Here is a 25,458-nt window from a genome sequence, read left to right on the forward strand (position 1 = left end):
GCTTTTTCTGAAATGCATAGAATTATTCTTGTTTATTCCTGAAGATTGACCACAGAATAAATAAAGGAATTGAAACTCAGTACAGTAACGACCTAAGGGCAGCACATGTATGTCCAAGCCTTTGCAAAAAAAATGTTGATAACCTGACACATTAGACTATAGCTTGAAAGGGTTTGTGCAAGAACCACATATGTTTTTCAGACTGTGAAAACAGGAAAATCTTGTTTGAGGAAATAGGATTTGAGTGACAAAAAAGGAAACGTTATGAACTAGATGATGGTGGATACCTTACTGAAGTTGGGGAGGGGAGTGGAGTTAAACTTAAAATGTATCACATTCTGATGCTCTTACTGTGAGAATACTGCAATTTATTAGATTAAAGCAGCTAGAAGTGTACTTCCACTCTTATTTTACCATACGAAGATACTTGTATTGTGGGTCATATGCTATAATTGTTCCCATTAGTTTCCGAGCATACAAGGCCATTTTCAAACAACACTGGTGTGTGTCTGTGTTTTGCTTGTCCACACCTATCTACACAGAGGAGTCCAGAAATTAAAGGGACTTCAGTGGTCATGGTGGACTTTGTAGAGGTTTCTTCTCAAATTCTGAATTGGGTACAATAATTGCACAAGATCAAAAGTAAAGACTGTGCATTTTACTTCATTTTTCACTGTAAATGTTTTCTAAAACTGCTCAGATTAATAAACCTATGAATGGAAAGCAGCTGTAGCAGTAGTACTTATGCATACATTCTCCTCAGTGCTGTAGCCATAGCACAGGAATATTTTCAGTTGAATTGGTAGTTCCTCTCACAATCGCAAACACTCTTTTCCGCTCTGTCAGTACTATACTTCTGTGCGTCCCGTTTTTATAGCTTATTTATGTACATCTTTGCCCTTTGCACACATTTTTACTGCAAAGGGGAGAAAAGCAGCCCCCAGGGAAGAGGGTTCAGCACGTTAAATGGTCAAGACTCTGCTTTCAGACAGAACATTGGTTCAAACTGGGTAAAAAGGCTACTTAGGTCATTTTCTGTCCTTAGATGAAAAAGGAAAGTCATTTTAAATCAGTACCAGATGTCTGTGTACTAAATGAACCTTAAGTTTCTAATTGGAGTCCTAGTAAAACTGTAATAGATGTGGCAAATTACAAACAAAATGTTCTTGTTTACATTAGTGTAACTAAAACTTCAGCCAAAGACCTTAATAAATGTGCTATTATTCTAAAAATGGAATTGAATGTCTATTCAGCATTCAACAAAATTAATCTCTGGTGTAACTTCAGTGACTTAACTGGAATTCTAGCAGGAATGAATCTGGCCTCCTATGAACAGCTTAGTGTGCATACGTGTGTGTGTGTGTGTGTGTGTGTGTGTCTATGTGTTTCTGTGCGTTTACTTAAATGTTGTGCTGGCCTTACAGCTGGAAGAAGGATGGGTTCACCTAGGGGACCCAAAAGTTAACGATCAGAAGAAGCAGGTGAAGCGACTGTCTGAGTGCTGTAACATATGCCTTCTTTCAGGCTGCATAATTCATACACAGTAATATTAGCTGCAACAGTTCAGCTCAATAGCAACACCTCATTATTTTATCCCTCAGTATTTATTCCTATGTTTGACGCCTCATGAAATTACTGTTAATGTGTTTATATAAGGGCAGATCTGACACAAGTGGGAAGAATTTAATTTCCAACTCATTCTTTCCTGCTGATGTGTCCTCTTCCCCTGGTAGAAGTGGCAAGTGTAAATAGTTAATTTGCTTCAATTATGAGCCTGTCCTGCTAAATTAGAAGCAGCAGGAATATGAAGAGCCAGAATTATACTTATGAGGCAGCTGACAAATCCTCAGAGCTCACAAAATCAAATCATTTACTCCTCGTTGGTTCTCAAAGACCCACTGGATAAAAGCTGCAGTTTATTCTTTAACATCTGATGGAACTTGGATTGTATGTTACCAATACTTAAGTAAATTGAAGTTCTCATGCATTAGTGTCAATGTTTGTGATGCTGTTATCATTTTCGCTATAACCCACAAGCTTTCAAGGGTATCTATTTTGGTCACTAAAAATAGCCCAGACTGATTTGAACATGAAAAATAACAAAGTGTGTTTCATAAGTTTCTCTTTTGATGACAGGGAAGTTTTAGATGTATCAGCACATTATACAGTGCTGAGATGAATCAGGTAGATCAGGAGGGGGTTTAAAAGTAATGCTGGTCACAACTTCATGTCTCCAAAGCTTCTCTCGTGACGTGGGACACCACAAATCAGATCAAATTGGATCCAAGATCAGTGTTTTAGGAGGCCTTGGCTCTGCCTGGCCTCTGGGGACACCTAACCTAGCTCTTCTTCCCTCCTGGGGTGCGATGCCGTGTCGCTGTCCCATTGCTTGACGTGACAAATGAGCTCATCCCGTGGGTGGAAGAGCCATCACGTTCCCATTGCGTGTCGGTGCGTGTGGGGTGCCCTGTGTCAGGATGGCAGAAAGTTCAGGGGACTGCAGTGTGGCTGCTGCAACAGCTCCTGAGGACATGCAGACCATCGGGTCAAGATAGTCAGTAGCATTTTGAAAACATAAATTCAGTTTGTTCACTCTTATATATGCTTATATACTCACGCAGATGTTTGTTTCTCTCCTTCTTGTTCCCCCTTTAAAAAGGACCTGGTTTTTAATTATTATCTCTGTGCTAATGAATCATTCTCCAAGGAATAACTTTAACACACTTGTAAGAGGATGAGAATGTACCTTCAGTTTAGTAGATAAACAACCATGTAAGGTTTAAATTTAGATTTGTTTTATTTTTGTAAATGAGAACAGGAAGCGAAGGCACATCTGTGTGTGCACACTGCCAAAGTGAATTATAAGCAAAATGGATTCAGGAATAGGCACAACAGACAGCAGCCTACGCCTCCCCTCCCAGCTACCTTCACTGGCATCAAAGTTGCTTTCACCAGTGTTGCACCTTAGGTTTGTTTGGGAGCTCCACTGTTTTTCTTGACAAACTTCTGTATTGAAATTGCATCTTCTACCCTTTGAAGCTCTGGACAAGTGCGTCAGGAGTTTAAAACAACTGATCCTCACCCTCACGTCTGCTCTTTCTCCCTTCCTCTGCAAGCAGCTGGGCTTAATGAGCCGGAACACAAACGGGCCAAGAATAGGCACACATTCACGCAGATACAAACTCACGTCTATGTATATATATGTACTTCTATTTTAATGTATATATTTGGATTGTTCTCTTGCCCTGGCTTCCACAGGGCCAGACCTTGCACCCCTTAACTTTCACTGACTGCAGAAGGGAGCAGTGTCGGGACCCCCTGTTTGCAGTGCATTTTTGCTGCAGGACTTCTGGCAGCTGGTGCCTCCCTCTCCCAGGACCACGCTGTGCACTCAGGGTGGAAAACCTTCCTTTCTGCTGAAAAAAAAAAAAAAAAAATAATGTGGGTGACCATAGGAGCTGCCATACCTTACTCTGTACAGAGTAATACAGGCTATCATCTGCTGGCCTCCTGCCCAGCCCTCCAGGGAGCTTGGTCTTCCTGCAGCCTCCCAGGAGCACTGAGGTCGCCGGGAACATCAGACAGCCCCCTTGCCCAGGGCAAATTTCTAATATCCGTTTGCTACATACAACAGCCACAGGTTCTAGATAAATACCGTACGTGGCCGCCAAGTTACGAACATTGACTGTAACTGCACTTCGCCTTCTTGTTGTACGTGGGAGGAGCTGGGCCAAAAGGACTCTGGATTTCAAGTACTGCCACAGCGAGATGCATAAGTAATAGCCTTAATTTCCTACTCACTCTTCTTCCCCACCCTTTACCCATACATTTGAGCCCAATAGGAACATGGATTTAAATCGTTTACGTACAAACCTGGATTTAGACCCAATTATTATGCTCCGTTCAGGCTCACATCCCTATTTTTAAAAAAAAAAAAAAGAATACCAGCAAGTGCAAATTATCACCACATAAATCATAGGTTTCATGTCATTTGTTTTGTACCCAACTTTCTTCCAACATGCTTCTGATAAAATGTACAGTCCTACTCCTGTAAGCTGCAAGCATCAAAACTATAAGGTCAAATTTAGGCCTGGCACAAATGGCTGCAATTTCCAGTGATCTCGGTCAAGTCTCACTGTTTGTGCTAAAGCTGAATTTGGCCTGTGATCTTTCCCCTGTATGCCAGAAAGACTGAATTCTTTCCCCTAAGCCTCTAATATGTCATCAGTGTCTTTTTCATGCTCCACAGTCAAAGAGACTGCTGAGCCATATAGCTAGCCCTGGGCCTCTTTCTGTTACTGTATGTACCTAGATTAAAAATCAAATGGTAACATATTTCAGTATCCATTAAGCAATTCTGAGGATTTTTTTTTCTGACTGCTGTGGGAATATCTCTCTCCATATTTCAGATGAGTGTGTGCAGCTCTAGGTGCCTTTGCTGCAAAATCAGAAGATTAAAACCAGAGATATGTCTCCCACTTGGAAAAAAATACAAGTTTTCTCTATGAGCCTAGGTATGTAGGGCCAGAAACGACAATCTGAATGTGGAATTTAATTCTGGATTGCAGCCTACTGTATTTTATCAGATGCCATTCCTGTAACTGTAGCCTGTGAAAATGACACTCCCATGGGTAATAACACTGCGGAGACCAAAAAGACAAAATCGGTCATGTTGCTTTTTGATTTGCTATTTTTGCATATACTATTTTTGGGGGGTTATGGAACATTTCCATCAAAACAAATGTGGGCACCTTTGCATCATTTTAAAAAGACAAATATAACTTGCTTGAAAGTGTCAGCTCTAAGGAGACATCCACAAGACAAACTAAAAACCTCCCCTTCTTCATCATCCTCATACCAGCTAGAGTAGCATGGTTCTTTGTAATGTGCTTTGTCAGCTGGGAAACTCAGAGCTTTTTCAGACTACCATGAGGCACAAATTCTGAAAGTATCTTTTTTCTCCTAAGTGCACCATTCAGTCTAACTCACTGACTCCAAGTTTCTGGTCTCAAAGGGGACCTGTAGTCAGTGGTCCTACCTTCCATTAGCACCTGATTTTCAAAAGTGAGGGCATTTTTGCAGATGTTTGAGAGTGCCTGTCTTGGCTCTTGTGATGGTGACTGGGGGAAAGAAGGTCTGTTCCCCTAAGGGAATAAGGGTGCAAGCCACATGGGACAGGGTCGGAGTTCTGCTGCGTAGTGTTGTGCTGTGCTGATAGTCCTCCAAAAGCAAGTTGAGAGGTAGTTCATTGGGAAAAGATGAGTAACCAGAACAAAAACTTGGCTCAAGGCATTACAGGTATATTTCAGTTATATATATCAGTGATGAGCTTCATATCATCCAACATGTAGAGCACAGGAGACACAGAGCCTCCCTCAAGGAATTTATGATCCAGTAAGACAAGAACTAAGCAGCAGTTAAAATACAGAAAGCAAAACATGACCAGAAGTTGGCACCATAAAACAGAAGTGCAGATATTCTACTGTGGTTTTAATTTGGTAAATCTAGTATTTGCGAGTGCTTGTGGCTAACCATATAACCCACAACCCCTCTATCACCAAATGAAACTTTGGGGCAGTCAGTTTAAGGATGTGTATTGTTATTAATAAAAAGAGTTCAGCCCTTGATGTGGGCTGGTAGCCCACGTGGATGGTCAGCCCAGGGAACCTGAGCTGAGGGGTGCCACTGCAAAGGCCAGGGGGCTACTCCCAGGCTGTTATTTTAACGGTGGGGAAGCCCAGGGCATTCGCTTTCCCCAGTGGCCTAATTCAAATGCTCTTTTACATACTCATATGCACAAGGTAGTTTCATACTTACTCCTTTTGGAAAGCATCTTCTTCTATATTGCTGCATGCTTTGCTAAACAGTGTAAGGGAACTGGAAACTTCCTTACTGAATGCACTTTGGAAATGTAATTAAACAGTAAACTAAGAACCTGTGTATTATGCTGTGTAAATTTGCATTCGTGAAGCAGAGTAGGAAAATAATGCCGGCAGCTTCCATTTGTAGACAAATGAATGTAATCTTGGTGTTTTGGGGTTTCAATAACAAGCTGAAGAGAGTAAGAATAAATTAAGCTGACCCACCCTGCATATACAGAAATAATGTTTTTTCTGCCAACATTCAATTTCCACAACTGGGACAATACAGAAAATAAAATATTGTGTAAGGAAACAAATCTGCTGCTGAATCAGAATGGGCCTTTACTGCCTCAATGACAATCATTTGACATTCAATTATCATGTTAATTGAATTAAAGCAAGCTAGAAATGACTTAATTCCGTAAGTATACTCTCCTGTCAAGTTACTTATTTAATAATTGTTGCTTGCTTCACGGAGGAGGGGAAAATGACCTTATAAAAGATTTCTGAGATGTTAAAATTAAATATTGCCTCTATACACTACAGACAAGAGAACAGAAGCCTGCTTCTTGTTACAGGAAAAATGTTAAATGTATTATTGGAAATGTTGTGTTTCATAATTTGGCACTGTCTTAAGCATGAAACTCAAAAGAGCTTCAGCCATTTTCTAGAGTGCACTTGAATGATGACACAAGCATTCTTCCTCCCCAAAAGCACTGCAAGGATGAAACTGTGTTATACTTACTACAACACAAAACTATTTAAGCCTGGGGGCTAAAAATTCTCACAACTGAAAAAAAAAAAAAAAAAAACCAAACCAAACAAAAAAAAAAAAAACAAACAAACAAACAAAAAAAAACAACACAGGTTGGGAGGGGCAGATGACTTGCTTATACCTGTTTGAGGTGCTGCCACAAATGCTGAGGATGCTCCGCACTTGCCCTGTCTTCATAAGCCCCCAGTACAAATCCAGTCTAGCACATGGGCAGTGAACGTGTAACTGCTGCCAGGGCCACGTTCATTTGTCTTCAGAGCAAAATATTGATAGCCACACCTTGTTTTTACTAATGAAAATTAACAGTTCCCCAGGCAGGCAGAATTTAGCCTAATTTTTAGCGTAAGCCAGGACCAACCAGAATTTCCAAAACTAGCATGAGGATCCTCGGCGCACTTGTATGCTGACCCAAACAGTGGGCATCTCCAAAAGGAGAACAGCATAGAGGCAGCGAGAGCTCAAGCTGTTGTCCTCAGTGGCCATGCCAGTGCCCTCACAAGGATGAAGCGGGGTGAGCTGACCACCTCCAGACAAGCCAGCCTGCAGGGACCACGCCGGCCAGTGTGAAACATCAAAGCAGGCTGGGGTCATCAAAAACCTTTCCCCATTCAGTAAGGACTTTCATACTATAATGACCTTCTATTACATGGTTAATGTTTATATTGCTATGGAAGACATGGTGCTCATGTGGCTATTACTGGCTCACCAGAAGACCCAAGAGAAGAGGGCAAGACAATGTGTACACTGAACATGGTAGATACCTAGGTAGGAAATAATTAAGTAATGGCTGTGTGATGATGATGTCCCTATGAAGTGGTGATGTTTTATATGGAGATTTACAGAATTGCTGTTAGCTTCATATTATTGAGTTAACCTTGTGCAGTATGACTATTTGAGGGAAAAGTCAGGTCCCAGCGGACACTTTCAATATGCTGTGACTGTAAGAGCACAGCAGGAGTGTATATTTTTTATATTTGTGTAATGCAAAATAATACCCAATGTGGAAGCAGTAGATACATGAGATTTTGAAGGTCATTATTCTGTGTAAAATTCTTTGTTTAGCTCTATTTTTTAAACTGACTATCAGAATGATGCAGAGGCATTGCAATATACAAAGCGGTATAACTTAGTCTTTGTTCTCTAGGTCAAGCTAAATTCATTTTAGCAGCTAGGAACAGATTGTTGACTAATTTTTTATTCATTTTCAAAACAAACAGTACATTTCCCTAATAATCACAAGTAATTACAACTTTAAAAGCAAATTGCTACCATTTATTTTACAAAACAATAAGAGATCATCCAACACTGTATCTTTATCTTAATCTGGAGAAATTACAAGGGTGCACAGATACAGTTGCACAGCTAAAACCAATCTTTTTTCCTCTCTGTCTTTATATTTACAATTTTAGAAGCCTAAGACTTCTCTGTTTCCATTATGATCTTTTGGCTCCCTGGGAAGCAAAATCTTTAATCCTTTTAGGCAGCCTCTGAGTTTTGCAAGCCCGTATCTGAGGTTTGTTCTGTCTCTGAAAGCAAAGCCTCAGTGAAACAAAAAAATGTTTCACGGGCACATTCTTTATAAAAATGGTGTCGTACTAGACCCTTCCAGCCCGACACTACCGCTTCCACGTCTGCAACTGTATTGTCCTCTGTGCGTGCACTCTGTGCTGCCAGGTCTTCTCCATTACAGGACAGCTGGTTTCACTAGAGCACTGGAAGATCAAAAGAGATCACTCTGAAGTTTTGTAAAGTTTATCCTTCCGGGAAGGAGGTGTACGTGTGTGTTTTGCAGCTGTGGAATTCAGGAGAACTGCCCAAAATTGTCATAAATAGCTTTACCCATCTTTTACGTTTGAATCAATAGCCCAGTTGACTAGGCAGTGTGGAGTGGGAGGGAGAAGGTGAATAGTCTTTACTCTGTGGAGGCTTTCTGCAGGTACCCAGCTTGTGCACTTGGCTGGAGAAGTGGACGGCAGAGACTCAAAGCTGCAGTTCCATTTTGTGTAACATCATGAATCCCAAATGCCCATGAACACATGAATTAACCTCTAGCATGTGACTTAAAAATTGTGAAATTTAACAGCAATTAAAAAAGTAATTTTTCTTTCACTTTATTTGTCTCCCTTACTTTTAAACCTCACATTTAGATGTTTTCTAAGCTTTTCCCTGCAACAAGGAAGGCTAGGAGTCAATCCTGCTTAGTTACATGAAGCCAAGATGCTTTCACAACTCCTAAAGCTACCCTTTCAACAAAAAAAAAAAAAAAAAAAAAAAAAAAAAAAATCAAGTAGTGAGAAACTCATGATAATATTTGCAAAGAGAAATGCTGACTTGTTCCTGAACCTGCCACTGGCATGCCAAACAGCAAGTCATCTCGGCTCTATGGGTCAAAAACTGGTTCTCCTCATGAGAACTTTCAACCCTAAATATCTACGTATGCTTTTCTAGCACCATGTTACTATAGTGCTATGAGGTCCTGCCTAAGCCTTCAGATAATCTTTGATCTTGAAATTTGGGCAAGACTGAAGTGATTCTCCAAGCTTTTTAATCTATTATGAGATTGTGCACATGCCACATTTAAAATAATTTGATGAGTTGAGAGAAATGTACAGAAATAGATCCATGTTCCTGAGAAGTTAATTAGACTGATACGGGATCAAGACCGGAATAATGACTAACATTTATTATCCTTAGCAGCTCCATGAAGCTTCTTTGACTGCCCCCAACAGTTTATCCAGCGAAGAGAGAAAGCCTCATGGCTGATCTGTGTGGTGCCATTATCTCCTCGTTCATTTAGCTCAAATGTCTTTCTGCACATTCTCATCTTCCCCAGAGGGTTTAAACTCCTCTCACAAGTGGAAGCCAGTGGAGAGGCCCACGCCTGCCTTCCCCTGTCCCTGAAGGTCCCATTTGTAAATACGCCCCATGCTTCACTTTGAACAATTAAACCTGAGATGCTATGAGGAATATTGTTTTTACAGTACTGCTGGGTAGTTAAAGGGTGTTTCACGGTTGGAACAATATTTTCTTTAAAATATTTGATGTTTATTATTTCACTCTTTAAGCAATATGAGGAGGAAAGGCTGTTTACTTAGAAAGACTTTATGAAGATGCATGAGACACACCGGTGATATATAAAAACAAAACCAGATTAATTTACCAATGTGACGCTCTTTGTTTTTAGGTATACAAAAAGAAAACTGAAGCTGCCAAGAAGGAATATCTGAAGCAGTTAGCTGCCTACAGAGCAAGCCTTGTATCCAAGGTAACACATAATGTATATACATACACACATATATATAGTGACATATTGCAAAAAATTTTCAGCATTTATATGGTGCTGAGCACCATAGCATTTAGTGAAAATAGTCTTGTTTGTTATCACCTTAAACCTAGGTTTAAGGTGCAAATGCTCAATAAACACAGTCATCGCTCCACAAAAAGATATCCTTTCCCTTCTGGTCATAGAGACAGCACATCCCCAAGCTGGGAATATCATCATGGCACAACAGGGGAAGGAGATACCAGTAAAAAGGCCTGAATATAGCAAATACGCCATGCCAGGCAATCACCATTCTACCTACAAGGGAAAAAAAATATATATATAATATACAAAATGCCTAGTTTTGGTTTTGTTTGTTTGTTTGTTTTTTTAAGTACTGTTTTTTACTTTGCAATCACAGTACAGAGAAAGTCAAGCTCAGCTCACATAGTGAATTTTCATAAGAAAATGTAAATTCACATTTTACATCCAGCAAGCAATTTGTGTAAGCACAGTATAGGTCACCGTAAGGCTCTTATACTGGAACACACCAGTGTATCCCCAGTACACAGCTAGTAGCAATTTTCTAAATTGATTTATACAAACATTCTTAATGCCCATAATTTTGTAATAGACTTTAAAATATGCAGAAGAATGTGAAATTACTGCGCTATGTCAGTGTGAAAAACCAATTAAGCAACTTCAGAATCATACCAGTTAGAATCACTTAGTTTGGGTCTGTCAAAACAAGTTTAGATATATTTTCTTCTTACATAAATAAAATTAATTTTAGAGCTAAAGATGGCGGTATGAAGGACTGACATGAGTAGAACTTTTTGTTAAGTGTTTTAAGGGTGGTTGGTCCCGCACTGTACGTCTCTATATATTATATTAATTTGTACACATTTTCAAGGGAAGACTATATTTTTAGCCATACAAGGACCTTTCGTGCATCTTTCTACATTATCTTAGTATTTGGTCAGTGTTTGTTCTGAATTTAAAAGTCTGAAATATGGGTGTGTTACCTCATTCATTTTTTGGGGTTGTATCTTACACATTTTAATTATATAGCTGCCATCATAAATACTAATGCATTTAGTTGAAGTAATTTACAGGGTACCTTTAATTTCTGTCTTAGGGCTGTTTGGTTCTAGAAATACTCATTGCCTTCAGAAAGTGTACCACATGCACACATTTTTTTTTTTTTTTTTTAAATTGCCTGCTTATTGGCAAAAGATGGGTCTAAAAAGCTCGAAATATTCCAATGGGTTTTAAAGAAATGCAAGAAGCCAACTCTTCACCTGTGAAAATAACTTGGATATAATTATTCAGCACATCATGGACTGTTTACATAACACTCTATGTAGCTTAATTTTGAAATGGCACATATAAAAAAACTTGATATTTTTATTTTCATTATAATTTTCTGGAAAGAGAAAAAACTATATTATGGCATTTTCTGAGGTTTATTTTTAGAAAAAAAAATTAAAAGATTGTTGATCAGTTCAGTGCATGAAGCCATTTGTGCATATATTTAAATTTGTTGTTAGTCAGAAAAGCACTGGAGCATTTTCTTAACTTTTAAGCAATTATTTAAATTCTGCCCATAATGTAATGCTTTCCTCCAGTGTGGCAAGTATCAAAATAAAAACTTAACGAAGCTGACTGCTAATTGCTTACTCCCATGAACATGCTCAGTGAATCCATGAGACCTGGCATGTAACTAAAGCAAGTCCGTTTTGGAATAAGATGTAAAATACCCAGATGTAATATTAAATCAGTATATTCTAACTTATTGTTACTATGTATTTATATGGCACAAGAAGAGTTCTAGTTCTTTAGACAAACATGTAAGCATGAAGAAATATATATAATACATTATTAAGATTGTTTGGAGTCCATCTGGTCTTTTATGTCCATGTGTTATATTACCATCTATAAAGCTACTTTTAGAGAAGATTATTAAGATTCCAAGACCTCATTCTAAAAAGTTAAGACATGCCAACAGTAACATACCTTTTCCAAAAACGCTTTAATACAATATTAATGATTTGCTCACATGGTATGTTTTAAACTTTATACCGCACACAGTGTGAGTCTCATTTCATATGCTTATAATCAGGTGTTCACCCTGGGAGCTCCTGTGTTGTATTTACTGCATGTTGTTTAACCTTGCTTCTTTATAGGATTTCTGTGCTGCTCATCCCAGCAGTGTTTTAGTGTAAAGAAATTCTCAGTAATACTCTGGAGCAGGAAGTTTACATTGTCCATATTTTCAAACACAACTAAATAATTGTGAAATCGGGTTTTCAGTAATTTTGGGTGTCCCGCTTGGGACATCTAGAACTTCATTTTTCAGAGAATTTGTCCAATATTACAACCTTCATGTTCATAGCAGAGCTCCAGTGACTTCAGGATCAACTGGCTGACAGCTAGGAGATACTCAGTTGTGCTTCACATCACATCAGGACAGCTTCTTGCTATCCAAATGGTAGGAGTTACCCAATTATCAAACTGTCTTCCTTCTCCCCTCCCAGAGGGCTCTGCCTGTGGGAAGAGGCAGGCACAAACAGGCAATTTTGCTACTCAAGGCCCCTGTCTCCAGCTCGGCAGGTGCCTCACACCTCCCAAAGCAGCTGCTCTACCAGTTTTCTAACTTCTGAACACTGGTTCTGCCACTTTTTTTCATTGAGTATTGGCAGTTTTTAAACAACTAGTGAGTGTAGGGTCTGTATGTGAGGGTTTGTGTGTTTTTCTGCGTTTATTTGCAAGTTATTTTTCTGAAAGGCAAAGGAATGGGCATATGCCGTGTTACACCTGAGCGGACCAGACTAGGAGTTGGATTCACTGTACCCATCTTGGCCATTTGAGATGCTGCAACAGGCAGAATAGAAGACTGCAGACAAATGGGGTAAATCTCCTTTTGCCAGGAGATTTCTCAGACTCTGCTTGACAGCAGAATAATAAAATTCAGGAACATTGGTTTCCATCCCAAGCTCTGAGGTAGGAGTGGAGTATCAACTGGGGATGGTGGGCTTCTCCACGACACTCAGCCATTTGCCCTCTCCGCTACCCTCCCCTGCCTTCACCTCCCCTCTCCTCTCCTCCCCTCCCCTCTCCTCTCCTCTCCTCTCCTCTCCTCTCCTCTCCTCTCCTCTCCTCTCCTCTCCTCTCCTCTCCTCTCCTCTCCTCTCCTCTCCTCTCCTCTCCTCTCCTCTCCTCTCCTCTCCTCTCCTCTCCTCTCCTCTCCTCTCCTCTCCTCTCCTCTCCTCTCCTCTCCTCTCCTCTCCTCTCCTCTCCTCTCCTCTCCTCTCCTCTCCTCTCCTCTCCTCTCCTCTCCTCTCCTCTCCTCTCCTCTCCTCTCCTCTCCTCTCCTCTCCTCTCCTCTCCTCTCCTCTCCTCTCCTCTCCTCTCCTCTCCTCTCCTCTCCTCTCCTCTCCTTCTCTCCCTTCCCCTCTCCTCTCCATAGTGAAGGAAACTGGAGATAAACATGAGGAACAGACTACCTGCTCTTCATCATGGAGAGCAACCAGTACTGGGAAAGCCCACATGGAGGAATTGTCTCAGCTGCTTTCTCAGATGATCCACGTTTATAATTCTGAATGTCATTTCTTAGGAAGATGAGATATTACTCTTTAAAACAATCTGCCATTGTTCAAGTCCCTCTTCCACTGTATCTTAAGGAAGGGCATCCAAATTTTGGGGGCAGCATATGGTGCTTCCCTCTGGGTGCATTCTAGACAAAGCTGAGCAGTTCTGGTTGGAGCTTGTCACACACACACGGAGGGACACAGAGTTACTCACACACCTAGTATGTATCATTTCAGACTGTGTTATTTGACAAAATCATAACTGAAAGGAGTAGAAATGTCACCAGCCACTTCAGTAATAGGATTGCCAACCCATCATCTCTAATACACTTTTCACTGCTGTAGTGATGTCTTCATAAAATAGAGCTACCACCCAGTAAATAAGGTAAACATGAATTTGTAAATATTTCAGTTATGCATTAATCCCTATTTATTTTATCTGTTTATTTCCTGTATTTTCTGCTTTTTTATGATTATTGAAATTAATGGGACTGTTGTTGAGTTTGTTCATGTGTGTAGGAATTGATATGTAAAGTAAAAATCACATTACAAAGCATTATATCTTCTGCTACGCAGATTGCCATATTGCTTATAGTACTGACTAAGCCTTTGCATTGTAAACAAGTGTCTTTATATTTGCCCTTAGTTGCAACTTTTAGTACTATTCAGGTCCAGAAATGCAGTCTCTGGTATCTGGTAATTTGTATAGCATTACATAAAATGCTGTGAATTGCAATTTTACTTTTTCATAAAACAAGCACTTTTTCTAGCTTAACCAGCCTTTTTTCTGGCTGACATTAGAGTTTTTGCTATATCTTTCAAGTATATATATTTAATACAGATATACTTGTGTAAATGTTAAATACTTTCATATATTATATATATGCATCTATATATATTTATGAAACAAGATATGCATATTATGTGTTCACCATGCATAATATATATGTGCATGTAGGTGATACATATATGTATGTTAACTATAGCAGTACAAGTTTAGCTGTTTGAATAGTACAAAGAAGAATTCTCTCTTTTTTGTTCTTTCTGGCTAAATGAATCTTTAATTCTCTCTGTGTAGTGACACAGAGTTTCATGCAGACATATTTTAGAAGCTATGACCAAAGCTAAAACCTCTCAGCAAGGACAATATTATTCAAATTCAAAATACTCAAGCATATTACAAAACTCTGATGTTATATCTAAGTCAAAGTGGTGTCCTCACTTGACACTGCAGCAAACACACTGAAGATTTTTCAGCTTTGTGGACAGTGCAAATCCTTTGGACATGTAAAATTGCTTCTTGAAGTATATGGCAGACATAGCTTTCCTAGCCCACCAATTTGCAATTACATTTCGTAAAAAAACTAAAGGTCATATCTAGTAAGACTGGCATTGCCTTAATGCCATTAGCAGAGCAATTTGTAACCAGAGAGTTTCCAGGCACCCAAAATATCTGTTACACTGCCTAAGTTGTAATAAAATTGAACAGCCTAAGGAATTTGAGTCTCTTACAACTGCAGTGACTATACATGAAAAGTCTGAGTTACTTGTAAAAAGCAAAATGGAAACCATGTTTAAAAAAAAAGAAAAAAAAAAAAAAAGAACAAAACAAAACCCCAAAGTTCAAACAGTAAACTTGGTATTAGTTTCCTATTTAATATATGCCTGTGGTGAGAGCACTTGGCTAACACGTAAAAAGACAAAACATGTATCATCTCTCCCAGATCAGGCATCTCCCCACTCCTAAGCAAACGTGGATGTGCAGGTGAACTCTCTCCAGAATTTGGTTTCTGTAGCCCAGTGAATCCCAAATTCTTTTCTGCATAGTGGCCAAGCTTCAGATGCAGGGGAGCACCATATCCTGGCTTACTCCTCCCTGAAATAAGCAGCTGCTAGGGTTTAGGATATTTCTTTTGGAAATAAAATTCTGAATGTCTCTTGAAAGTGTAGATGACTAAACTGCCTTGTCTCCTGGTCAGTGCTTTAATCAGTTGGCTATTGCATACAAGGAGAGCAGCATCCCTTCTGCTGCTGGCAGAAAGGCACCTGGTTTCTGCTTTTTGAGACAACAGATTCCTATATTATATCTAGCCCCAGTCCATGCAGATGTTTTGGAATTTCATAAAACAGTTTACACTGTTCTCAGTGAATGCATCAGAGAAAGAATAAATAAAAAATATGGTTATGTTTGATGCATAATATTTTTTTTTCTTTTCTTTTTTTTATTTTTTGTAGCTATTAAAGTGCTACAAGGCATTTGGCAATATTTCCCTTAGAACAATAACAAAAAAAAACCCTGAATGATGACATGCACATACAGCTTTTACTTTTTTTCCATTAAGCATTAGAATCCCTCGCTGGGAAAACTATAATGTAAGGTTTTTACAACAGGTACTTCATGCTTCTGTGATACTCTGGTCTTCCATTCTTTCTGGAGTTATTATGATGTAGTCAGAAAATTTCAAGGAACCATAAATAAAATTATGTATGTGCAAGTATGTTATGTATCAGAGTCTCTGGTAAATGAACATATATATTTATAAAACAATTGTCTAATCCAATAATAACACAAATCCAACCATCTTCTTGTCTAGCAAGGAAACCAACTACCTACTGCAGTGAAAATGTAGAGCAAACTATATTTAAGTTAATGCCATGAATTCGATTTGATGCTAAATCACGTGAAGCTTTACATTCGGCAGTGCAAAAACCAAGAGATGCTCTCGCATAATTTCTGCCAAAAATGGCAGAAATGTCTTGAGCTTGAGAGAAGCCAGATTTTGATTTGGAGACGAGCTGTGTTTGGTTTTGAAGTGAGTTAATAAAACTAGATTTCACTGTTAGTCTAGTGCTTCCATTTGGGGAATTAAAACACTTGTATCAAATTAAAGTTGCATATCCTTTATCACATGTACCCAGGTTACATTCATAAAACATCCATTTTTACTTACACACCCTGAATGAATCCATGACAATCCCCTGTAGATGATGACAAAATGTATATTTAGATTTGAAGATGTTCTTCTAAGCCACCTTGGCTAATTATAGATGACAACCCATGGCTTACTCCTTTGTTCTGAAACATCAAGAATGTGTCAAAAAGCTCTCTGAACTCTCTAGAGTCCCAGATGTTGTTATTGCAATAGGTGACTGGAATTAACAAAATATGAAACATCATTTGCTAAGAGCCTCTTGTGACTTAGGTAGGAGGGCAGCTGCACTGCAAATAGGCACATGAGTTCTCTACCAGACTGGATAGAGTTAAGTCAAAGGAATCTCTAAAGGAGTTAAAGAGCTAAGCAGAAAAGAGAAAATGCTGCCGGAGAGAAGTCATTCTCTCATAAACAGTTTCACAGGGGCATTAATAGAATGGCTGAGCCCACATATAGGCTAGAAGAAGGGATTCTTCTCAAGGACAGGCTTGGGGTTGGAAGTGACCTAAAATGTCAAAAACGTTAAAAACGGACAGGATTATGTGAACACAGAAAAGCTGAGAGAAGGAATAAGCAATTCAGGATGTTCCTTCCACCAAAGAGACAGCAAAGACAGCAGATGCAAACTTAAGCTTAGGTAAGCTTTGTAGGAGCTGCATAAATATTCAGCCAATTTCCTTCTACCTACCTCTTTAATGTCACGGTACTGAAGAGAACTCATTTAAAGCTGAGTCAGGCCTGCCTAAGTTTGATCACAGTCTGCACAGCCTGGACCTTCCTGGTACCAGCTGACATAATCATTGCTGTTACCTGAACATAACCTTCATTCTGGTCACAGAGTCCAAAAATTGTTGAATTCCTCAGCATGGCTCCAGGAGGGACACCAATCACTAGATGCGTGCATGGCACTGTCATGAAAAGGGACAGTGTGGCAACTACGTAGGTTTCTGACATGTATCCATGTAGGACCTGGATTGGGTTAAACTCTTTCCTAGGCTTTGAAATACTCACGTAGTACATGTTTCTTGTCTATGCAGAGAGGATGCCAAACCTCTGTTTCTCATTTAAAGAGAAACACCTGTTTCTCATTTAAAATAAAACTATATTACACTATTTTGGCTATGTAAAAAAACCTTCTGAGGTTAGAATAGGTTATGTTTCACAAGTAAAGCTGTTTACATTGATAGAAAGTTTATGCTGGCTATATTGGCCATAAGGCTCTTGTCTTTGTCCTTGAGGAGGTCTCTCAGCGTGTATTTAAAGGACACAGAGGCATCCAACAGTACCAAGAACATCTACTGAACATTCTGAATGTACCGAATTATTTACTGAACATTGCTCTATTAAGGAGAGCTAAATTGCTGATGTTAATAAAGAAGTATTTTGATAATGTCTGGTCTGTAAACAACTGAAATTATATTGCTCCCAATGAAAGGCTTTGATCATTAACTAATTTTGTGAAATCAATAGAATAAGAAATAAAAAAAACTTTTTTCTCTATAAGTAGAATAACTATGGACAACACTGACTTTCTGACTGCAAACAGCAGTATTAGTTGACCACTGCCTACTAGAATGAAATTATTGCAAAAATATTTATTTAATTCCCATATATTATGGTATCATATGCTATAGTAGATAAGAATGCTGAATATAAATCATGTATACGGTATGGAAATTGAAGTTGTTCATATACATATGTATATATATGTATCTATATGGTCCTACTTGCTGGCAACATTTCTAACAATAACTGCATTGACATGTTAAAAAGGCAAAATGAAGTAAGTGTAGGCACTTGTGGTTTCTAGGTATGCTTCTGAAGAAACAGAGGTCAAAAGTAGTGCGCATCAATTGGGAATGATTCTCAGCCTCTGTTAGCCAGGTCCTATCTGATTTTCATAAAAAGTTAGATGGACTCCCAGACATCAGTACTGAAGTAACGGTGTTGGGCTCTGATCCAAATTCCATTTAAGTTAATAGGAGACTCTCCATTAAATTCAGTAGCCTAAGCATCAGACTCTTAGAGTAGTGCCTTAAAACATGTCCTTGCTTTGCTTTCAGTCACATGGATGTTGTTTGTGTTCCAACAGAAGTGAGGTTAGAAGAATCAACAATAGCCAGAAGGCAGCCACAAGTTAGAAAGAGAATCAAAACCCGTGTGTAGGTTTAAACAGCTGTTTGGTTACCCAGATATACAGGTGAGGGTTTAAAGTGCAACTTTTCAAAGTGGAAGTAAAATTATATCCCAAAGGAAGCCATGGAGATGCCAGAATGGCTTCACTAGGTTCTTGCTGTTTTCTCTGACACCGCTAAAACTGAGCAGGGTGTCCATACCAAAAATCATCTCTCAACTGTAGGAGTGAGTTGGATGTTTTGGGGTGAGATAAATCCTAGTGTCACTTTGCTCTAAGGAACTGACCCCCCTGCCCCATTCCTGTATTCAGTCTGTGATAAGAAGGACCGTTAGCCCCAGGTCAGTTCTCCTTAGAAAAGACTAGCACAACGGGATGAGCAATGCTTAACCCCTTAACCCCATTTAATTCTTTAATTTGGCAATTACGCCTAAGGAGTTTTGGCACACAGTAGGGAAGTAGAAGGTGGATGGGGAAGTTCATTTTGCTCTAGAATTGGAAGGAAATGCATGATTTTGGTGAAAACTGGGGGGAATAACTTGATTCAGTGCTTCCTAAACTTTCTGCGAAATGATCAGCTCTCAACTCTTTCTCTGAAGAACATCACTCATCTGTGTCGTCACACATTTTCTTGAAAGTATGATACAAGTAGAATCATTTTGTGGACTGAGGGTTATGCACCAGTACTTTTAATTAATATAATCATATTCATTAGCATCACAGTTACAGTAGTGTTTATTTTGTTTCCTTCCTTTCCATATTTCTCTTCTACTTTCATTCTCTTTCTTTGGGGATTTCAAAATATTATTCTCTCTTTTTCTTTGTGTTTCAGTAAAACATGATTCTCATGGAAACAAACAAACAAACAAAAAAAAAGGTGGTTTTCTGTTGTGCTTAAAGGGCAGTCATACTTTTTCAGTAGCATTCCAGTACCTTGGCCTACCTACCTTGTCTTCACCTTCTGATTATTTTTTTAAAAATGTGGGCAACAGTATTAGATGATGATGTTAGATGGAGAGGCAGGTCCATAAGAAACCCTACTTCTGCCCTATGAAGAATTGGAAAGATCAGAGTAAGGCTTTGACCTGAATCCAGAAAAAGTAGAAGCCACTCAAAGAGCGTAAAGGACTGTTAAGAAAAGCTTGTTTGTGGTCCTAGTGTATATTGCTAATGTATGTGTACAATGTCACTGCCTACCATGAACTAAATATAATATTCTGTCACCCTCTAGTGGTGGGTCTACACCACCATACTAATGATAGTCGTGATAAAAGATTTTCTTGCTGCAAGTCTAGTAGAAGACCTTGTCACATGTAGGAGATACTAGGCTTCAATGTTGGGTGACCTCTGTGAATGGTATTTTATTTTTGGTCTCCACTGTGTGTATCTGTAACTGAATTGTATCCTATAACTTGATGCCAAAAATGAGAAATATAAATTGTCTTGTGCTGGTGTTGGGCAGATTAATTAACTAAAGAGGATTTTTTAAAAAATTATTTCTGTGCTCTTCTCCTTGGATAAGCCAAGAGAAAATTAGCAGAATTCCAATCTGCAAAGTCAGGGAATGTGAGTGTGCATTTGAAGCCCATATTGGCTAATCAAACCCCTTCTTTCTTAATTCCTAGTTTTATCCATAATAAAAGTCCTTGTCGAAGACTGACTGATGCAGTACTGGACAGGTGCAATGCCCATTCAAGTCTCTGAAAGCAGTGATTGTGCCTGAAATAATAGTGACCTATGCATCATGTACACTTCTTGGTATATTTCACAGTAAAGCAACATAACAAAGCCAAAATATTTTACATCATCTATTCCATTAGCCTCAGCAACACTTCTAAAATCTGTGTTTCTGACCCAGCCTTAGAAAAAGCTGAAAGTGCAGTATTCTAGAGAATAGCATTTAACAGGTTCATTTATCAAGATTCCCAGTAACTGATAATATGGATGTGTTTTACACTGATACTTGACAATTTGGCTTCAGATCACATATGGTTTAAAGCGTCCTAAGTGACAGCAAAATACTTGTTCTGCAACTGCGATGTTGTGCTTTTTACTGGATCAGGAGGTAGTGAAACATATAGAAAGCTGATTGATAGCTTGAGACAACTGGAATGATCTCTTTGGATCACTTTTCAGACACTCAGAGGTAAAGCAAGTGTTGTTCATCTCTGGCTCAAGACTGTACAATTCCTCTTAACATAATTTGGCATTTGCTAACTATCTGTTACATCTGTAATTTTATCAGTATGGGCTATGCATTTGCCACTTATGTGTGAATTCAGAATTACCCAATAATTAAATTTGTTCACTGTATCTTTGTTAAAAAGGTATATGACAGCATCTCTGTAGTCACAAATTAAATGTAAGTAGGTATCAGTACGTCACAAATAGTGCCGCAAAGGATTTTTGATACCTCCTCACCAGGAGGAATTGTTTGACCGATCTGCCCTTGAACACTTCAGGATCAATTATCCCTGCTTGGACCAGACAGAGCTTGCCAGGTACACTGTGGAAAGGCAAGCTGTTTTCATGGGGGGATGATGCTTTCAGTAAAACTTCAAGTTTCTCAAGCAAGAACACAGCGTACACCTCCTGTAATGTGCAAAGAACCCGGGACACTCAAGAGAACGGTCCTGATCATGCTACTAAACAGCAAACTTTCTTCTGAATCTCTGGCATTTCAGCAAACCTGGCAGTCTTTGCACACTCACGAGAGCGTCCTGAAAATACAGCTGGGAAGAGAGGGGGAAAACACTTCTGTCATCGTGAACATTAGTTCAGTGTTTTAAAAACAATACCAAAAAAATGGCAGAGTTTGCACCTACTTTCAGGTTTTATCATTTACTATCTGTGGGTTTTTATGTCTGTATCTGAATCCTGCAAACGTGCATATGATACATACTGCACACATGTACACCCACATGCAGGCAGATTCAGGCAGATCCACAGAGGCATTGATTTGCATTCACTTTATCATATTCATTTAATTGTCCTTCGTTTACTGGAGAAAGCAAGGGGGTTTTCCTAATGGAACTACAGTTATATTTAGGGAAAATTAAGTTATCTTTCTCATCTTTCTCATCGCATATAATGATGCAATTTCAGTAACGTGCGTGTCAGCGTATTGTTGGTGATGGAACATCCTTCAGAAAGAATACAAATAGACTGCAGTGACCCTGGAGTGCTGAGAGTAACATGAAACTTACTCTGACTTGTAAACTGAGCAAACATGACATGGAGGTCACAGAATAAGGGCATATATGCATCTTTCAGCCCTTGTTTTGACAAAGTGACTTCTTTCTCCAGAGGGACATTTCTGCCATTTTTTTCCAGCATGTTTCACCTTTCACTGGCTATTAATCCCAGTATGACTTAACTGCAAATTATGATTCCCACCTATAAGATCATGGGATTTAATTCTTAAATTGTTTTTATCATTTATTTGAGCACACAGTTAGCACTCAGAAGAGCTAAGAAAATAAGACTGTGGAAAACAACAAACTGAGTTTAAGTCCAGTGTAACAAGTTATAAATACTAGAACAAAGAATATTACTACAATTCACATTTATTAATGCAAAGTTTTTATTACTAGCAGCTTTAAGATATCAGGGTAGACCTGTACATTTTCTAATATTCTACTCAGTATTCTTCCAGCTTCAGTAAGATAGCTTCCCTGTGTCTGATGCAGTCTAACATTTATATAGACATCAGTTTTAAACAGAATTTTTGGAACTTTATGAACTAGATAAACAAAGGAAGTTTTGCTAAAAGTGAAATTATTCAGAATATTCTTATTTTTCTGAACGCATGGCTCATGAAACATATTTGATACACGTGTGGGTAGCATCCCAGCACCGAATATTTAAAAATAAAAGTACTGGCACAGCAACTAGCATATCTACTCACTGCAGTAGAACAACTTTAAATGGGGTTTAGCCTCTTCATCATGCTAGCTAACTGATAAAGCACTATCTGCAGTTATCAACACGTATGGTGAAGGACACTGAAATTCCTATCCCTGGTTTGCAGATGAGAAAATGGGACATGTCAGAGATCACTGCAGACTTTTGCTGGAATCCACCCTCCTGAATCTCTTTTCAACTAGGCCATCAAATCTGAGGACAATAGTAGTGGCTGCTTATGTCAATAAATGTGACAGGCTTGATTGTCTTTGTTGTGAAGGTTATTAAGTCAGTGATGCCAGTTCCAAGTTTGGAAAAAGCATAATGTCAGGCTAGACCAGGAAGCAGAGGAGCTAACTTCTTTTTTTACAATACTGAAAAGTGTAAGGTAGATGGAACTAATTATTTTTGTAGTGTACTAACCAAACTCCACTTCAAGGACAATTTGATGGTCCAGATGTGTTTTCCCATGGTGCGACTCTTAAACAGACTTCAGGGGGTAGAGCAGCAGCATTTTGTAGCTTCTAAGTATTGTCTGTTTTTTGTTTTTGTTTTTGTTTTTGTTTTTTCTCAACAGAGCTACAGTGAACCTGTTGATGTTAAAGCCTCCCCCCAACCTCCGATGATGAATTCAAAGCAGTCAGTGTTTCATGGGCCCGCCCAGGCTCACTCTGCGCTGTACCTCAGTTCCCACTACCACCAACAACCAGGAATGAATCCTCACATCACTGCCATGCATGCCAACATCCCCAGGAACATAGCGCCCAAGCCCAACAACCAAATGCCAGTGACTGTTTCCATAGCAAACATGGCTGTGTCGCCGCCGCCGCCGCTTCAGATCAGCCCCCCTCTGCACCAGCATCTCAACATCCAGCAACACCAGCCAATTTCAATGCAGCAGCCCATTGGAAACCAGCTACCGATGCAGGTCCAGTCTGCTCTACATTCACCTACAATGCAGCAAGTAAGTTGGAGCTTTTCGGTTGTCTGGGGAATTTATCATTTGATGTGTGTGTGGGGGGGTGAGTTATCCAGGAGTGGAGGCAGTGTGGGGGGGATTTAGAGCCACAATAGTACAGCCTGAGGGCTTAAACTTTCCAAGGGAGTAACAAATGAATGAGTTTACCTCGATGACAAGAAGCTTAAGTAGAACTGGTTTTGCTGGCAATGATGTTCATCACGTTCTTCTGAACTGCTAGTCCTGTCTCCTCCCCAAAGTCAGGAGACATCCTTAAAGTGGAATTATGTCCGTAGATCTATCTGTAAACATGGGAGTGCCCTGAAATAGAAGTGAAGTGTTAAGTCATTGGGAAACACATTTTACAAACAAAAGGCAGGCACGTCTAGGAAAAGATATGATTGTAGGTTGTGCTGTTATCCTTGTGCTCACTGTGATGTGGAACAGTTAGGGAACATGAAGCAACACTGGTTGTGTTAAACATGCTAGATTAAGTGAACATGAGTATGTTAGTTTATGCTGCATTCATAACTTCATTTTGCTAAACAGATGTACTTTTTTTTACTGGAAATCAGTGGGCTGCTGTACCTAGTATCCCAATATGGTGGCTTTTTTTTTCTTTTTTTTTTTCATTCTTAGTGTTTTAGATGGTTGAATTTCAACACATTTCCTAGGAGTTCTGAATGAATGCAGGCCAACCATAATATTGTGACTTTTGGGCCCAGGCCTATGGAGGGTTAGAGCAGATTAACTCTACTGATTTCATGAGAGAAAATTTCCTTTTGTATTGGATGAGATCTGATTATCAGTAATAAAATCTTGCTTTACAAAGAGGCCTTAGAATGAAATTCTTTTGAATGGAATTGCAAGAATCTACAAAATTTGTATGCACAAAACTTGTCAGTTCTGCCTGATAATACGTAGTCATGAACTTGCTGCATGTTTTGAGTATCTCTATAAATTCACCTTTGCTAACAAGGCATTTGCATTTGCTTTCCAACCTGGAAACATTTCATCTCAGGATTGGTCTTCAGAGATGGGAATACCTGGACACAAAACATAGCTTCTAGATGGGAGAACAATTTAAGAAGGAAAGAAATTTTCCAAAGCAGGACAGGGAGAAAAAAAAAAAAAAATAATAAAAGGATGAAAGCAATCTGGGCTGACAAATTTAGTTGTTCAGAAGGTAAATCAAGGTGTGCTCAGGATGATCTGGATTTTTTCAGAGACTTTGATCTTAGTCTCAGGAGTAATTTGAAGTAATCAGACAGGAAGGAAAATCTGTAAAGTGTTTACAACTTTTTCCTAGTCCAGTTTATTTTTCACGAGCAGAGTAAACAGGCTCAACAGACTTATGACCACACAAATGTGGAGTCTTTTACTGTCATGTATTCCTGAGGGTTTTCCTATTAGTTAGAAACTAATGTGAGTGTCCTGGAAGAGCCCATGCTCAAGTCTCAGAGAAATTTGGGAGTTAACCCCAAGCCTGGGTAGCTAGAATTAGCTAGGGGAAGTCTTAGACAGGTGAGCCAGGAGGGTCTGTCTGGAGATCCTAAGCAATCCCTCATGCAGTCCCTGATGCAATCCTGGTTGAACCTGAAGGCTAAGAGCAATGAGCGACAAAGCAATGGACAGAGACTCAATGCAGTGCCCTCGTTCATTTGCCAAACATGCAGAACAACATCTGTGACAGCAGCCTGTTGAGATTGCATAGCTATATTTCAGTGAGTTTTTACTGCAAGGTGATTCGGTCTTCCAAGTTCAGATTGCTTGCCAAGTTCAGTGTCACTCGTACATTACTTGGGCAATGCAGAGCTATAGAAGATGAAACTCCTTATGTCTTTTCCAGAATCAATGATGGGCATAATTTACTGAACAGATTAGAAAATATAACTTTATTTATTGAATTAATAATACAGTAGGGGCTAGCAAAAGGTGTAATGCAGATGTTAGATACTTACATATCTATACATATATCATCATTATTGTATGAATCCAAATACAGGACACTAGGTTATAGAAAACAGTTGTCTAGAAGTCAA

The 25,458-nt window shown here is 39.1% G+C and overlaps 1 protein-coding gene across 2 annotated transcripts in view; it reads left to right on the forward strand.

Annotated features, from left to right (window-relative positions):
* TOX (thymocyte selection associated high mobility group box) overlaps positions 1-25,458 on the forward strand; it is a 226,164-nt gene that overhangs the window by 188,463 nt on the left and 12,243 nt on the right. For both annotated transcript variants that reach the window (XM_042786269.1, XM_042786270.1), the window contains 2 exons: positions 9,821-9,901; positions 23,036-23,422. In XM_042786269.1, the coding sequence (XP_042642203.1) occupies positions 9,821-9,901; positions 23,036-23,422 (468 nt within the window). The remainder of the gene's footprint in view (positions 1-9,820; positions 9,902-23,035; positions 23,423-25,458) is intronic.

The sequence above is a fragment of the Tyto alba genome, unplaced genomic scaffold (genome assembly GCF_018691265.1).
Source record: "Tyto alba isolate M040663 unplaced genomic scaffold, T.alba_DEE_v4.0 Super-Scaffold_9, whole genome shotgun sequence".
Classification (NCBI taxonomy): Eukaryota; Metazoa; Chordata; class Aves; order Strigiformes; family Tytonidae; genus Tyto; species Tyto alba.